Below are 16,712 nucleotides of genomic sequence, written 5' to 3'. Positions count from 1 at the left end.
CTGTCTCCTCCAATACCAACTTAATTATTATGATCATCTTAAGTCCCTTGAGGAAAAAAAAACCGAACAAAAGGTGCACATGGAAGCCACAATATTCTTATGCTTCCTTTTGAAACAGTTTTTGGTTGGGATTTTATGAATATATTCCCTTAATCTTGGCCTCTCAAAATAAGGGCTTTATAAACAAAAAATTACTTAATGTTCTATCATAACTATAGAACAAAATGACGATGTAACTAGAGTTACAGAGATACGGTGCAGCGTCTGTTGCTGGTTTTGCTCTCACTGCTTCACCTGTCCTGCAGTCTTGTGTTTGGAAATGAAATGGCAATGGTACATTGTAAATTTAATTTTCTCAAAAGTGTTATTTTTTTAACTTTAGAGGAGGGCCAGTGGATAGTACTGAAGAATTACCAGTGAAGATTGAGGTACACTCTCTCTCTCATATGATGGTTTATTTAGCAGATGCATGCCTGAAAAGAAAGATGAAAGTGTTCTCAACAGAATATTACTGTGTAAAAGTTAAGACTGGAACTCACTGAGAAGTTTCTCTCAGAGAAGTGCAAAATAACAGCTTATGTCAGCATTTGGTTGAAACTTCTTTGATACTTAGTTTACTCCCATTTCTGTCATCAGTATCTCGGTTTTTTAGAGCAAATCCTCCTCCGAGCATCCTGGTGTTCCCTCTGCTCTTTCTCACTCTTTTACCCTCCTCTTCTGCATGTCTGGCATTTTTTTGCCTTTCTCACATACAGTTTCCTTGAGGCACTGCCATCTTGGCTGCTGGACCCAGCTGTGGGTTGGATACAGCTGTCCAGCACCAAGCAGCCCTGGCTGCTCCCCACAGGGACCCACCTTCGCTACTAAATCCTCCTGCATATACGCACAATATATGCACACAGATACTTTTTTTTTCCTAAATATTGTTTGATGCAATTTCATTTTGAAATTGTATAGCTGGGCAATGTATATGCATTGTAAGGGATTCTGGGAAACTACTGCATTTAAATTAAGCTTTCAGTACTGTCTTTGATTTTTATTGCACAGTGTAATGGATGCTGTGAGTGGGTGTGGTTTTCTGATGTAATTAGACAGGTATTCCTGTGAAAGTGACAGTGGAAAGTGCTTCTGCATCTGAAACCGAAGACACAGAAGATTTAGATGTTGTTATCCACTACCCTGATTTGTCAAAATCATTAGATAAGATTAGTGTAACAAAGCACCAACAGTTACAGGTAAGAAGCATGTTCTGTGGATTAAAATCCGTGAAGGGAGATTGCATCAATTAAACCATGTTTTATTCAGAAAATTATGGCTAAGCTAATAACCAGTCATGCAGCAGGATTTCTGAATAACTCAATTATCCTTCATTATGTCAGGCAGGCTTCAGTTTCAAAAGATGTGCATCAAATATGCACTGGATTTCCAATCTCTGAATAGTTCTAATGAAGATGTGTACAGTATAAGTATATTGTCAAAACAGGCCATAATGAGGAAGAACTCCACTTAATACACACAGCTGCAACATGCATAATTTCTCTGTTTCAGAGTCTATTCACGGTTAACAAATCTTTTGATGAGTGTTATTGCTTGTAGTATTTCCTTCCAAATTTCCTTTATAAATGTAATTTAATATTGTTTCTAATTATAGAAATAAAAATAGCAGATAGATTGTAATTATTGTGGTGTAAAAGTAATTACAGAAATAACTGAAAGTTTGTTAAAGCTCCCATTTTATAATTGAGCTTGGTATAAACTTCTAAATTTCCTTTTTATTATTCCCTCTGCGTCTTTGGCAGTTCTGTAAAACTAGCAGTAGCGAGACTGACTGTTGCTGGAAATGTCTTGACAGGGAATGTTCTCATAAAAGGAAGGGAAATCACATGGTGTGTTTCAGTGCCTCAGTAACACTGATGAGGTAGTCTAGCACTATTATAAAGTAGCACCCTCAGGCAGAATACCTGTTTTTTTTTCTGAAATGTTAGGATTCAAATTTTGCTTGGAGAATCTGCACTGCCTCCAAATGAATACTGTTAAAAGTAAGGCCTACAGTCAGTTTGGTTTTGGTGGTGATTGTCATGGATTGTCACTGCTTGAATGAACTGTTCATGTGTATAAATATGAAGACTGTCTTTATGTAAGTGAAGCTGAAACTTAGTGTTACAGGTCTATATGTAATGGGAGGGTTAGGGTGGGTTAGAGTTATGGTGGAAGGCAAAAAACTGTACAAATACTGCATAAATAACTACCTGCTTTCTTTTTCAGTGGAAGTACACTTATTCTTTAGGCCTACCATTTTTCTCTCTTGGGCTTCTGTTCAGGAAGATTTTCAAGGTTTTCACATGTTGCTGGGACTTAAAGTTGTATAGCAGCTTTCTTCTTTGTAGGTGATTTTATATTACTGTTTGTGTGCAGTATGTTGACATTGTGCTGTGCAGTGGCTTCAATATTCTCATGAAGAACATTGTGTCTGGAATCATGGAATTAATTCCATGTCACGTGCATATTGCACCAAAAACTGTATTTGATGCTTATTGCACCAAAGACAGGAAAGGCAGTGCTTTCAGAAAATCATGTATTTTTGATGTATTAATTCTTCGTGTTTGAAGAGGCAGGAGTATTACTTTCAGGACAGACTGCAGAGGAATACTGTCTTTTATGGTTTGTGGAAGGGTTGTCATATTGACCTGTGTTGTCAGTGTCACTTTTAGTATTACATATAGAGCAAGTGTAAGGAAGGGGTAGTTTGTACTTAATGTTAGCTTCCAGAGAGTTAAAATTAGAAATTTTAGGAACCTACCCCAAAATTAGTTCTGCTTTTGCTGTGCTTGTAAAGGTCCAGACTCTCCTGATTTTTCTGAATTGGAAAACTAAAATACTCTTTTAGGCCATATTTACCTATCTGACAATGCTGCTTAAGCAGTCTTGAACTGTTTCTGTGCCTCACCTACCCTGCTTGTTATGCAAAGCACAGTTTCACATTATGGCAGATCCAAATTTGCAACTTGTCACTATTGAATTGTGAGGTCTATTTCCCCTCCGTACCTTAATGCTTTTCCATTTTTTACTTCAGTCTTTTTTATGTCTTTTTTTTTTTCATATTTATCTGATCATAAATGAGTTGATCCAACTTGTTTATGTGGAGAAAACTCATTCAGTTGAATAGAGACGTGCAAAGGCCTGCACCTGGGGAAGGACAACCCCGTGCACAAATACACGCGGAGAGCAGACTGTCCAAAAAGTGCCATTTCAGAAAAAGCTCTAGGGGTTCTGATGGACACCAAGTTGAACACAAGCCAGCAGTATACCCTTACGGCAGAGAAAGTGAATGGCATCCTGGACTACATTAGGAGGAATGCTGTCAGCTGATGGAGATGATGCTTTTCCTGTATTCATTCAGCACTGGTGAGGCTACACTTGGAAAGCCGTGTCCAGTTCTGGGCTCCCTAGTATGAGAGAGACACGGGATACTAGGGAGAGTCCAGTGAAGAGGGATGAGGATGTTGAAGCGGTTGGAGCATCTCTGCTCTAATGAAAGTCTGAGAGAGTCGGGACTGTTCATCCTGAAGAACAGAAGGCTCATAGAGGGCCATATTAATGTATGTAAATACCTGAAGGGAGGGTGAAAAGAGGACAGAGCCCATCCCTTGCCTCTGGTGCGCAGTGACAGGGCAAGAGGCAGTGGGCACAAACTGAAACACAGGAGTTTTCTCCTGAACCTCAGGATGCGCTTTTACTGTGAGGGTGAATGAGCACTGGCACGGGTTTCTCAGGGGCATTGTGGAGTCTTCCTCCTTAGAGATATTAAAGAAGCATCTAAATGTGGTCCTGGCAGCCTGTTGTAGGTGACCCTGCTTGAGCAGGGGGTTGTGTCATATGACCTCCAGAAGTCCCTTCCACCCTTGACCATTCAGTGATTACGACACTTTTCCAGATTAGTTTTCTGCCATTTTAATTACTCACATTGGCTTATGGGATTGTGTTCCAGAACTGGAGCACAGTAAGTGGCAGAAGTCTGTGGCTGGTGATGTGTGAGGGGAAGTGGAAAACCCTTTTTATGTGCATTAATTGGGCTTAGGTACTGTTGTGAAACAGCTGTTACTGCAGAGCTGCTTGGGGGAGAGAAGCTGACTTGAGGGACTGATCAAGCTGGAAAGTAAGCCAGTGTGTATCTGTAGCAGGCGTTGTCACAGCCTTTCAATAAAGTGGGACAACCAGCTGTGCTAGAACAATGATGGGATGCAGAGACGGAATAAATGGTAAGAGACAGGAGCTCCTGAAACTGACAGCATGCCAAAAAAGCTCTTCAAACATCCCTTGATATGACTAAATGACCACACTCTCACTTTAGTATGCAAGTCCTTATGAACTTCCCTGCATCCTTCTGTTCTAAAAAGGGGCTTTAAGGGTACTATTTAGTGAAACGGTGTTAGGTGTGCTTTCATTAAAAAAAAAAGAAAAAAAAGAAAAAGTCAAAATCCTTCATTCTTTAATGAAAAGCCAAATTTCTGCTTAAATGAGAAATGAGAACTGGTAAGTATTCTTCCCTTACACTACATGTAATCTGAAATGTCAGAATTGTCTCTGAAGAATATAGTTGATTAAACTCCCAGGTTTTTCTTAAATCCTTAAATAAGAATATAAGTTAGAACTTCACCCTAAATATACTTAGCAGTGTAATTCTTTCTACATGTTAATACTATATGAATTATGTTGAAGTAGAGATTACACTATAACCTTTTTTTAAAAATAAGGACAACAGTGTAATTAAGAAGAAAAACATGGCCAATTAGTTCCTAATGTTTTTTTAATATTTTTATGCTTTTAGTTTATAAACTTTGGTTTTATACCTGTGTCTGTTGTGAGTTGTCATATTGCATAGAGTAATTCTGAGGGCTACAAATAGCCTTGAAAATGAATAGTAAACATATCAGTTCTGTTTTTCTGGACTACACTACTAGAAGGCTCAGTCTCACAACTTGGATCTACATTTTACTCTCTTTGAGCTTTTTTTATACAGAAGACTAGAGGCCTGCATAAGGCAGTGAATTACTCAAAAGAAAATCAGAGAATAAAGCATACATGTACTTGTAATTTGATGGTGACAGATATGTTTGTCCAGGTACAAGTCATCGTCCTTTAGATGCAGGCTTCTGATACTGCTTATGAGGAGATATAGCTGCTTTGTTTCTAATTTTTTTCATTAAGTCAGCCCCATAATCTTCAAATATTGTGTACATCTACAGGGTAATACTACAAAACCTCAAAATTTCTTATAAAAATCTTAATTTAATCATTTTCTGATTGTTTGCCTTTTGAAAATACAAACCAGCAATGTGAAGAAAAAGCTCAGTGCTGTTATATTTAGCATTGTCTAAAATCTATCCAGAAAGAAATTACTATAGAACTGTGGTTTCTAAAGTTGAGTTGCTTGCCAAAGAGCCCTACACACGAGAAACTTTGAAATACATACATATATGTGTATGTGCACACACTATAAATGGAACTGGAAGAGCCCTTCAAGTCTGTGGTACCTGTGACTGTGATCTTCAAAGCCTGTAAGGATTGTAGCTTACATGTCAAGTTGTGAATGTAGAACAGTATGGGCGCTACTTTATGTGATGTGGTTCTGTATCTGTAACAGGATTTCTAGCTCCTGTTATTTCCACATGTTCTGGGTTGGATTGAAGTAAGACTGTGGGTTTTGTTTAGAGTTCTCCTCAGAGATTTCCCCCTTATGTCATACCTGGAGGCAATTTTTTTATATCATGGCAGTTAGATACTGTTAAATCTCTCCCCAAATACTGTCTTTGAAATGTGGTTTTCCTGTACGTTCTGACATCTGAGAGTCTTTCTCATGTTCAGATGATAAAGATATGACCAGCTTTCTAGCTCCAGAATTAGCTTGGATGATGCTAATCGGGGGATTTTGGGAGTGGGCTTCACTGGCCAGTAGGGCCAGACCCATAGTCTTCCCTCTGAGTGGTTGTCACTGGGCAGGCTATATCTAAAACATTTTAGAAACTTCATCTTTGAATTAGATGCAGAAGTCCCTCTCATCCTACAAGACCTCTGAGGACCTCTTTGCGTTTACAGAAGGGTTATTTTCACTATGCATTCTGTTGTGCGCCAGTCTTCCCAGTTTATTGCTTGTATGAAGTGCAGTAGTATGCGCTTGAATAAGCTTTTGATCATAAAAAAAGGATTTCAATACTATTTGGACCTTTGCTCCCCTGTAGAACTGATTGATAACGTGTGTACAAAAAGCAGTGTCTTATGTCAAATACATGCGGGTATGCAACATATATAGAGAAATGAAAAAGCTTTGTATACTGTTCATTCATCTAGGTTACCCTCTGAAAAATACAGCAGCTTGATAATTTTGATGTTTTTTATCTTTGGAACCAGAAGGTTGTGATAAGGCATGCAAGAAATAAAAATCCTATTTGTTCTTCCACTTCAGGTGCTGTAATTAAAGATCATAACACTCTGACGTGGTATGAGAATACATCGTATTGCTTATTAAATCTTGACTACTGTTCACTGAAGCAGAGAGATTCACTTCTTGGAACTAAAAGTTAAAATACAAGTATAGGTACCTCATGAGTAAGGCTAGAATATGTTGGATGTTAAAGTTTGGTATTGTTTTGGTTAATTCAACACTAAGGTGCTTAACTCAAGCAGCTTGGGATTATGAGAAACTTAGATTTTCTGCTGAACAACTAAGCGAAGCCAATTAGAGTACAGTTCTTACAGTTCAGAATTTTGTATTCCTACTGCTGTAATAAGGACAGAATGCCTTCTGAAAATCTAGGTATGGCTACTAAGGACTTCTTTAGAGCCCAGTTTGAGCACTGCTGAGGTTAAAAATAAGGTATGAAATGGTTAGGTGGAAGAAAAAGATGTAGAGAAGAAGATATATTCCTGATGGTAATGTCATAGGCCCAAGAGACTTGCCCATAATCTTACCTATTGTTATATTGCAAATCTGTTAAGTGAATCACGATTATTTCTATTTGTGTTAAATTTTTTTCATCCTTGAGTTACGTACTAGTGGACCTCTGTCATGTATTTTTGTAGGCGGTAAATTACTGCTTGGAATCTCATGTGCTAGTTGTTAATTGGACGTGCTGAGTTTTTGCATAATATTGCATGTTGATCTGACATTTTAAAATAAATTTTGTGACAGTTTATATCTGTGTTCTTATAGGTGGAGCTGGAACAATGCTTGGAAAAATTAAAGAAAGAACAGAGCGCCAGAGTAAAGGCTGAGGAACGAATAACAGAGGTAATTATTTTTAACTGTTAATCATCTTTACTTTTAAAGGAGCACCAATCAAACTATCTACTTGCTTAATTAGGAGTAATTAGCAATGACCTCTAATGTGGTAGCTTTCAGAGTTTCAGTTCAAAGTCACATGGATCATTTACTAGCCTGAGGGCAGTGATGAAATCTGGGTTTAGTAATGTGTGCTTGTTCTCCGGATCCTATTCCAAAGCCATGAACTCTGGGTCAAGCTACCCTTCCAATGTGTTTTATTCATTTGGTGTATTAGGATCTGGAGCGTTCTGATGTTTGTTTTTCTCAAGAAAGTGATTTAAGTCTTTTTGCAGTTTGTAGTAAATGGACGGTTCTTTGAGGTTTCCCACCTTCTTTATCATGACTTGTGCTGAAAAGCTGTTTGTTGCAAATGTTGTTTAATTTGACTTATTCTGTTGCTTTGATCTTTAAGTTTTGTTTCTGCAGGCAACAAAAGTGTTGGATGGTTTTATACACTGGCCATAGTTACCAGTTATTGTGAGGGACAGTTTTGCTTTATGATAGAGCCAAACTAACAACTTGTCACAGTTGAATTGTAAGGTCTGTTTCCCCTCTGTCTGTTGTTACTGAGCTAAAAAGATTCTTTTGCAACAGTAAGCAGAATTTCTTGTAATAGATCTGCGTGTAAGGTAATGTAAACAAATGGATTTGGTTTGTAAATGTGGTCTGGAGTGGAATGAAAGTGCTGGTACGCTTTGGAACTTGAGCAACAAGTTGTACCCCACAGTATAGGGAGCAGATATCCACAAATGACTGCAGTCTACAAGGTTCCTTGTAGTTCTCCAGCGTGGCCGTCCCCATCTTTCAGTAATTTGGAGTGCACTTGTGGATTTTGGTTGTTTGAATACTTATATACTTTTTTAGGCTAAATACCCAGTGCAGTAAATACTCATCTCTTGTGCTAGACTGCTTAGACATAGCACCTTGTCTCAGGAGAAGGGATAAACTAAGTAGCAGTAATCTTTGAACCTGTTCATTTTGGTGCTAGTTTAACAGCTACAGTGCACCACACAGATTTATAATTTTTGTCCTCACATAAAAGATGGAAGAAGGAACACCTGTGGTGGAAGCAATTGCATAGCTAATCTTAAGTGTCTGAGTTAGTGTTTCCCTCAAACACAGAACCATGTGTATCCTTAGAGTTGTCATTCAACTTTAATTTATTTAATTAATATTCAGTGTGGAGAGAAATTGGATCATCTTAAACTTTCAGGTTTGGGATGCACAATGCAGGGGGCAGATGCAGTCATATCCAGTCCCTTTGTTATGGAGGGGTGAATGTAAGGAGAGCATTGGCCTTCATTAAGGTTTTTATTAGTAAAGTAAATTCTTTGGTGTTAATCTAGCATATAATAGATGCAAAACAACATGATAGGAAGGCCAATCTTTTTGCTTGCACTTGCTCTCAACATTCTGTATGTACTGAAGACAGTGCTGAGCCAGCAGTTTTCAGTGCCTGCAGCAATTTCACTCTGGTAGCGTAGAATTGCAGCCAGCCATGGATAAACAAACCTGCACAGAGCTCAGTCTAACAGTGCCCTGAATATTTCTGGTGCAGGAATCTCTGTATCAGTTGCAACAGTTAGTTTGGGTATTTCTCTTTGTGATACTGCTGTATAGGCTTGCAAAGGAGGGGTTGGGTATTTTGTGGGGATTTAAGTGACAATGGTAGAAATTACTTTATCTTCCACCTCCACCACCTCCCCTCCCCCCCCCCTTTTTTTTTTCCCCTTAATAGCTGGAAATTGAAAATGCAAGATTGAGAGATCTAAATGTCTCCCTGTCTGAAGTTCTTCATGCACAGTCAGTAACCAACATGATTTTGGAAGATGAAGGTGTTCTGGGCAGCATTGAGAGCTCTTTCCAAAAGTTTCATGCTTTTTTAGACCTCCTTAAAGATGCTGGGTAGGTCATCACTTAAGTCTTAAGTCTTTCTGCTGAGGTCTCTTATTCTTTTCCCCTACGTAAAAAATAATTTTTTTGGATGGGCCCTCTGTCAATTCGTGATAATAGGGAGGTGCTCAGAAAGTTAAAGAGAATACCAATCACAATGACTGCTCTTCTCAATAAGGTTCTATATATAATATGCTATGCTGTCAATTGATGGCTGCAACTTCTCAACTATTATTGAGGCTTAAAACTTACAAGTACAGGTTTGGCCAAGTTGTAAGCTGGTAGGTGAAACAACGTAACTGTATTTACGAAGCATGTAATTTTATTTGGCTATTGGCGATCGTGCTAGTTTGGGAGATCTGCACCAATCTTCTGCTTGAATTACAGAGTAGTAATCTTTGCTCTACCTGAGGGGCAATCTGCTTGTCAGCATCCTCGTTTGACATCAATGCTAACAGGGAGAACTTCATTCTTAACCTCATAACACTGAATGAAGATTGACAGTTTTGAACCTTCAGCCTAGTTTGTGCAAAGATCTGAAAATACCTTTAGCTGCTTATGTTCACCTTTATTAAGCTGTTTTGGGCTTCTCGGAAAAAAATGGAAAAAACTGTCCTCAAAGCTTCAAACAGTTTCTATTTCTTCTTCTGGTTTTGAATGTTTGGATTTTTCACGATAAATTTTTTTTTGTGTTATTTCCTATTAAACTGTATTTTACAGACTTGGACAACTTGCTGTTTTAGCTGGGATAGACCAGTCAGATTTTGGTCTTTTGGGAGATCCACAAATGAATTCTACTCTCAGTAAGCCTGCTAACATGCTAAAGGAGAAATCTTTTGAAGAAGAAAGACATGAACATACACAGAATAACAAAGTAAGTCTGTAAAGGGAATGCTGGTGGCAATGTACTGGATACTATAATGCTTTTCTGCTGTTATGCCCCTCTGACTGGAAGTAATGATTACAAAATGATCCATGAAGTTAATGCAACCTTTTGCTGTAGCTGTATTTATACAGATCGCAACAATTCAATGATTAATGTAGGTTTTTTAAGTCATTACCATTTGGAGTGTATACCAAAGAAGATGTTGGTGATAATCATGTTTCTTATTCCAGAATACAAAGGTCTTGTAGTGGTATACATCTGTTAAAAATTGAAAATACCATGACTATGTTTTTTAGAAACACTTAATAGTGATGTATAGTGTTTTTAAAATCTTAGTCTGATAGGAGAGGATACGATAAGGTTGTTGAAAAGCACGAATTTTCTGTTAAGTAATTGCAGTGCACATGTCCTCTTCAGTTAGATTTCTGTGTGGGCCATTTTTTGCCAAATTTCAGGCAACTAAAAATTTGGAGTATTAACAACATGAAGTTTTAGTTTCTACTCTGAAGACAATAAGTAGAACACCTTGCAGATTTTTCAAAGGAGATACTAAAGTTCCCATTAAAAAAAAAAAAAAAACACAAAAAACCCCAACAATCCAAACCAAACCAAAAACAACCAAACAGGCTTAAGTTTTTTTTGAAGGAGTTAAAAATTAAGATACTGGCAGCCTGCAGATTTGTCCAAGTTGGATAAAACTGTCATGCTTAAAATTGATTCTGCATTCTGGTATGTTTGTTATACCCAATGTCTTCCCCATTAAGTGTTCCAATTCTTCAAGAACATCATGAGCTTCTAAATCATGATCGTAAAAAGTGTTGGGGTTTTTAATGGTGTGGGAAGCAATTTCCAGTTTTGCAGTTTGAATCTGCTGAAATTATTTGGCATAATAAAGCAGTTATTATAGGTTCTTTGACATTTGTTTGGCTTGTCAGTGTTTTCAGCTGATGGACTCTTCTGCACTGTGACTTAAGCTTTTTTCATGCAGTTTGAATAATTGTTTATCTAATTCAGCTACACTTAGAAGCTTGAACTTAATTTTCTTTTTTGAGTGTACAAAGCATACATGGCAAAGGATGATTACAAAAAGCTTCAGCTAACACTTAATGCTACTCTCATACTTATCTCCTAGTATCGGTTAGTTTGGATTCTTGTAGCAGCTAGGTGTTGTGGGCTAGACTATTGGGACCACACTACTGCAAACTGTGAGGTATTTCAGAATAATAGATGTGACTAGGCTTTGCTTCAGTGTAACTGACACATTTCTCTAGTACAAAGTTCAAGCTAGATGTGAAACTGTGTCCTTATGACCCTGTCAATCTCGTGAAACTCACTTGCTTTGAAGGTAATAAAGGTTGTGCTGTTATTTCTGAGTCTTTCCTATATTATGTGAAACTCGCTTACTTTGAAAGGTAATAAAGGTTGTGCTGTTATCTCTTGAGTCTTTCCTATATTATGTGATGACTTTATTTTGCTGTGCAGATTTTAGTATATGGCAGTTGCAATACTGGATTTTTTTTTTTTCTCTAGTTGCATCAGTACCTTTATTATAATCTCTTATTTCAGAGCAGAGCTGGGGACATCCAGGCTTCTCTTCCTGGCACGTTTCAATCCCAGATGGCTGTGAAAAGTGCCTTCCCTGCTCTTAGAGAAATAGAAGACGTTCAGGCTTCTGGGGAGCAATACCAGCCCAGTTCACAGAAGGAAAATGAAGCTCAAATAATTAACCAAAACAAAGAGGATAAACCTCACAATACTACTCCAACATCCCCTGAGAGGAGAGTCAAACAAAATGAACAAGCAAAAGGGCATCAATCGGCAAGGCAGTTGGTTACCAGTTGGCATTCATTTTCTGATTCCAGTGTACATATTAAAAGTAATGGTAGCAGAATATCCAGTGATGCTTCTGGAGAAAAAAGGAAAAGTTGTGTCTCAAAGAAGTACATCCCTAGAGCAAATGAAATGGCAATTCAGAATGATGGAGCAAGCGGAGACCAAAGCAGACAGCAGACAGTAAACCGCTCTGGAACTGATACTGTTGGATCTGATTCTGAAATGCAAGAAAGTATCAAAAGTCTTACCAGTATTTGAAATGGCTCTAAAATGTTTGGACTGTTTTTTACACTTGCAAGAGTGAGAACAGATTTTGGATGCCTCAGTATAGTTTGAGACTTTTCTGTAAAGTAATGTAGGCTTTGTAACCTCTTTAAGCATTGCATGCTGTTTAGTATTCCTGTTCCATGTTTGCATCACTTGTTACTAGATTTTTTGGTTTTGGAAAGGTGAAAACACTGGTAGAATGGTACCCTTAAGTTTGTACTACATACAAAGGATTTGTGGTATATGGATTTTGTTGTGTATCACAGATCTCATTATACAGTGTAAATTGTCTTGAGCTAATAAATTTAATTTGATTACATTTTTTTCCCCAGCATTAATTTCCAGTGTATTGCAATGGAAGTAGAAAAAGTGGGTTCAGGGCAGACAGCAATTTATGCCTAACAGTTATGGGGGTATGACATTTCTGAAGGCAGTAGAAGTTTTGGATTGAAAAATGAGCCTAGAAACACGTCTACCAGAAATGCTTAAAACCAGCCACTCTTCCTTATTACTGTAGCTGTAGATCACAGAATAATACATGCTGGAAGAGACCTGTAGAGGGTGTCAAATCCAATTCAGTTAGGTTGTTCTCAGGACCTGGAGAAGCATGAGAACATTAAAACTAAAAGCACATTATTGTTTTAAAACTCCTGGGGTTTGCCCTCAGCATTTTGTTCCTGTCTTTTTTTGCCCAGGCAGCTGATTTGCTTCTGAACTATAGCACAGACTAACATAGACTTTGATTTGCCTCATGAAGCACAGAAAATCATTTTGTTTTGTATGAGGAATAATAATAAGATGCACTTCAGTACAGCCCTGTAAAAGAAAGCAGTATCTTTCTTTATATTTGTACACTTGCCAGAGTGCCATGAGAAGGCAGTCAGTCGAGCTGAATATAATAATTACATCTTTCCTTCACTTCTGTTTTTTATATAAATTGGAGTACTGTAAAAATCAACCTGTGAGGGAGGGTTATAGAGATGAGGAAGATGTTAAGCATTTAAGGAAATATTAGGAAAAGTGTTTTAAGCAACATAAAATGTTTAATTCTTCCAAATGCAAAACTTAAACTGTAGTTTAGGGTTTAAGCATAAGTCATTTGATTCAGCAGTGGGTGTGAATTCTGTTTTAGAATCATAGAACAGTTAGGGTGACAAAGGACCTTAAGATCATCTAGTTCCAGCCCCCCTGCCATGGGCAGGGACACCTCACACTAAATCATGTCACCCAAGCCTCTGTCCAACCTGGCCTTGAACACCTCTAGGGATGGAGCATTCGCAGCTTCCGTGGGCAACCCATTCCAGCACCTCACCACCTTCACAGTAAAGAACTTCCTCCTTATAGCCAATCTAAACTTCCCCTGTTTAAGTTTTAACCTGTTATCCCTTGTCCTATCACTACAGTCCCTAATGAAGAGTCCCTCCCCAGCATCCTTGTAGGCCCCCTTGAGATACTGAAAGGCTGCTATGAGGTCTTCACGCAGCCTTCTCTTCTCTTCTCCAGTTTTCGAACTAACTAGTCAATTTTACTTCCTTAAAATAACTTCTCTATGACTTTTTTTTTCACATGCATGTGGTTGTGTCAGTCCTGATTTGTAAAAGAAATCTTTGAAATTTCAGTAGCAAGCTCTGAGAGATTCTGATGTTGAAAACTCATTGCACTGTGCAGTGGTCATGAACAGATGCCTTTTTAGAAAACATTAAATATTTTGCTTTTATTTCACTATTTACAGTGTTGGCTTAGATTTTGAAATACCGTAATACTTTAGTCTGTTTGGTGTGGACTTTTCTTGATAACGTGTATTCCATTTGCAGGGGGGACATTCCCTTGTGAATTCCCCTTCACATTCCATTGGGAAGGGGATGGAGGGCGATAAGAGCAGGGGAAAGGTAATTTTCAGATAAAGGAACTAGGCAAGAAATAGGCAAGATGATTTGTGCTGAACTGGGGCGGGGAAAGAATACTGCATAACTGAGAGTTCTAGAACAGATCGATCTGTAGAAACACCTGACTCCAGTTGCTTGACAATTATGAAGAAACAAATGAATTCTCCAATAGAAATTTCTGCTGAGCAAATAGCATGAGATTGCCTTAGCTATTGCAATATTGCACAAATAATTGCACATGCAAGTACATTATTTATACAGACTTTGATACTTCAGAATAATAGCAGGTAATACATTAATTTATAAAATTCTTTAGATACTCTCCCAAATGTCTGAGGGCTTCAGTCATGATTCATTGCTTGTGATTTTTGACTTGCTAGAGCAATTACATGCAATCAGGTTCTTCAGCATTAATATGCTGTATGTTCCCTTTTCAAAGTTAAGACTCTAAAGCTAGTCACTGTGAAATGGTAGATAAAATTACGAATTCAAAAGTGTTAAGATTTGTGAGGTTAGAAATTACGAATCTGCTATTTGCCCGTAAAAATACCATAGAGAATTAAACTGGTTTTTATATAGTAATGTCTATAAGCAGGTGGCATAAATACCTTTTATGTTATACTATGTAACATATGTATTTGCTTTTAAAGTATGAATAATGTCAACAATTGTAATTTAAAGCAAAATTGGCCAGGCAGTATATAATTTAGATGGGCATGGGGGTTTTTTTCAGTTGTTTTTACTTAACCGTGTTTGTTTTTGGGGTTTGTTTGTTTGTTTGTTTGTTTGTTTTTTAAATCTTAGTAAGAAACATGAAGGATTCACCATCTCATCACTGATGCTGTTGTGTTGCACTCTTACTGTGAGAATCTGGAGTGCATACTGTACACATAGTTGAATGTGGAATTTGAAGTCAATAGAGATAACGTAAGTCACCTATGGAGAAGTTTTTTAAGGCTATCGTTAATATCTCAGAAGTTTCAAGGCTAAAGCATTTTAATAAATAAAAAAAAATAAATAGGGTATAATACATACATTTTAAATTATTATGAAACCATTTTACCCTGAGGTTGTATATAAACTGTTTCAGCCTCTTGCTGTTAGTCAATGTTTTACACATTTGTCTGTGTTCTTGTTTGACAAAAAAAGCTTGAAATCAATAGGCCAGATTTGCTAGAGAACATGTTGCTGTTTACTTAAAAAAATCAAGCATTTTTTTTTTCTGCCTTTATTTGGGCTTTCCGAAAGTTACTTTTCACATTTCATAATTGCAGTTTTGGAGCTAGATCTCTGAAAAACAGAATAACCCCCAAACCCTTGTCTGAAGTACCTGCATCTGTTTGGAGTCCTTCTAAAATCTGCAGATCTCACTAGTTTGCTGGACCAGACATCCTAGCTGCCTACTGGCACAGCTGCCAGGTTGCTATGTAGTCAGCATTATTTGTCTTTTAATAGTGACGTCAGTTTGTCGGTTATTGTACCAAACAGATAACTCATGTGCACTTGCTCTCCTTGAGTGAGCTGGTTCTGTTCCAGCAGTAGCTGATGACGGGTTTTGTGTCAAGCATAATGTGAAGTCATGATGAGCCCCACATAAAGTTCACTGAAAACTCAGAAACTTTATTTAGATTATTACACTTCCTCTGGCTTTTTGCTTGTTGTATTTTTCCAGTTGCATCATAGTAAATACAGCACTCTCCTCTTTTGTATTAATTACGCAAATTAAACTGCAGAGATTTGTGGCACTTGAAGGGTCAGGTACTCTGTCTAATGCTAGAAGCCAGAAGCGTTCTTGGAAGTCCTGTTTTACAAAAGCTTGTATTTCATATTGGGTGACTGTGAATATTGACATAATGAGTTTCTGATTTTTTTTTTAATGTAACAAAAATATTAAATCATAGTTGCTGGCAGCAAAATATTAAAATAGGAGAAATCTTAATAGAAACAGTACCCTGACATGGCCTTTACCATTCCTCTTCATTCTCTCCAACTTCGGTTGGAGGATAATAATCCCTTGCATGTAGTAAAAATGGACTATTGTCTGTTTAGGAAACTTTATGGTTTATACATCCTTATCAATTTTAGTTACTTACCATCAGTGAGAATATGGAATGGATTTTCTAAAGCTCTGGATGGCCATGCTTCCAGCACAGTCGTCTTCTGTTCTTATGGGAGCTGTCATTTTTCACTATCCTGGTCAGGATGGGATTTTCCTGAGCCAAAAACCTGCAATACCTGGTATTTACTCCTTGTGCTCTGAGCCTATACTAGCACTAGCTTGCCTGGTTTGTGGTTTTGTGTTCTAGCTCTTGGTGCTACACTTTTAATTTACCTTGTGGTTTGTGCCACACAGTTAGGATTCAAGACTAATCCTGCTAGCGTGTTGAAGCACTTCCCTGTAGTAGTGGCCAGGCTTCCTGATCTGAATCACCAAACTAAACTATTTCTGACTGTTTCCACTGCCTCTTACTACCTTTCCCCAGCGGATTGGAGTTCAAAGCTGCCTCTCTGGTCAGACATAGGTGGTCTGGGTTTAATACTGGGAAAAGCCCATACTAGGAGCTTTAGCTCTGTTTTTGAGACTCGAGTAGAAATAATTGTATTACAGTTACATCTGTGTTGTTAG

The 16,712-nt window shown here is 37.8% G+C and overlaps 1 protein-coding gene across 5 annotated transcripts in view; it reads left to right on the top strand.

Annotated features, from left to right (window-relative positions):
* The window catches only part of CEP78 (centrosomal protein 78), a 28,353-nt gene extending 15,834 nt beyond the window's left edge, over positions 1-12,519 (top strand). For 4 of the 5 annotated variants that reach the window (XM_065661889.1, XM_065661888.1, XM_065661893.1 and 1 more), the window contains 6 exons: positions 383-428; positions 1,092-1,235; positions 7,211-7,288; positions 9,060-9,226; positions 9,935-10,088; positions 11,667-12,519. In XM_065661889.1, coding sequence (XP_065517961.1) covers positions 383-428; positions 1,092-1,235; positions 7,211-7,288; positions 9,060-9,226; positions 9,935-10,088; positions 11,667-12,191 — 1,114 coding nt within the window. In that variant the 3' untranslated portion in view covers positions 12,192-12,519. The remainder of the gene's footprint in view (positions 1-382; positions 429-1,091; positions 1,236-7,210; positions 7,289-9,059; positions 9,227-9,934; positions 10,089-11,666) is intronic. The other variant, XM_065661891.1, reaches the window with a different exon arrangement.
* Positions 12,520-16,712: the final 4,193 nt, after the last annotated feature.

The sequence above is a fragment of the Lathamus discolor genome, chromosome Z (genome assembly GCF_037157495.1).
Source record: "Lathamus discolor isolate bLatDis1 chromosome Z, bLatDis1.hap1, whole genome shotgun sequence".
NCBI lineage: Eukaryota > Metazoa > Chordata > Aves > Psittaciformes > Psittacidae > Lathamus > Lathamus discolor.
Note: the sequence above shows the minus strand (reverse complement) of the source record. Positions and strands in the feature narration are given on the sequence as shown.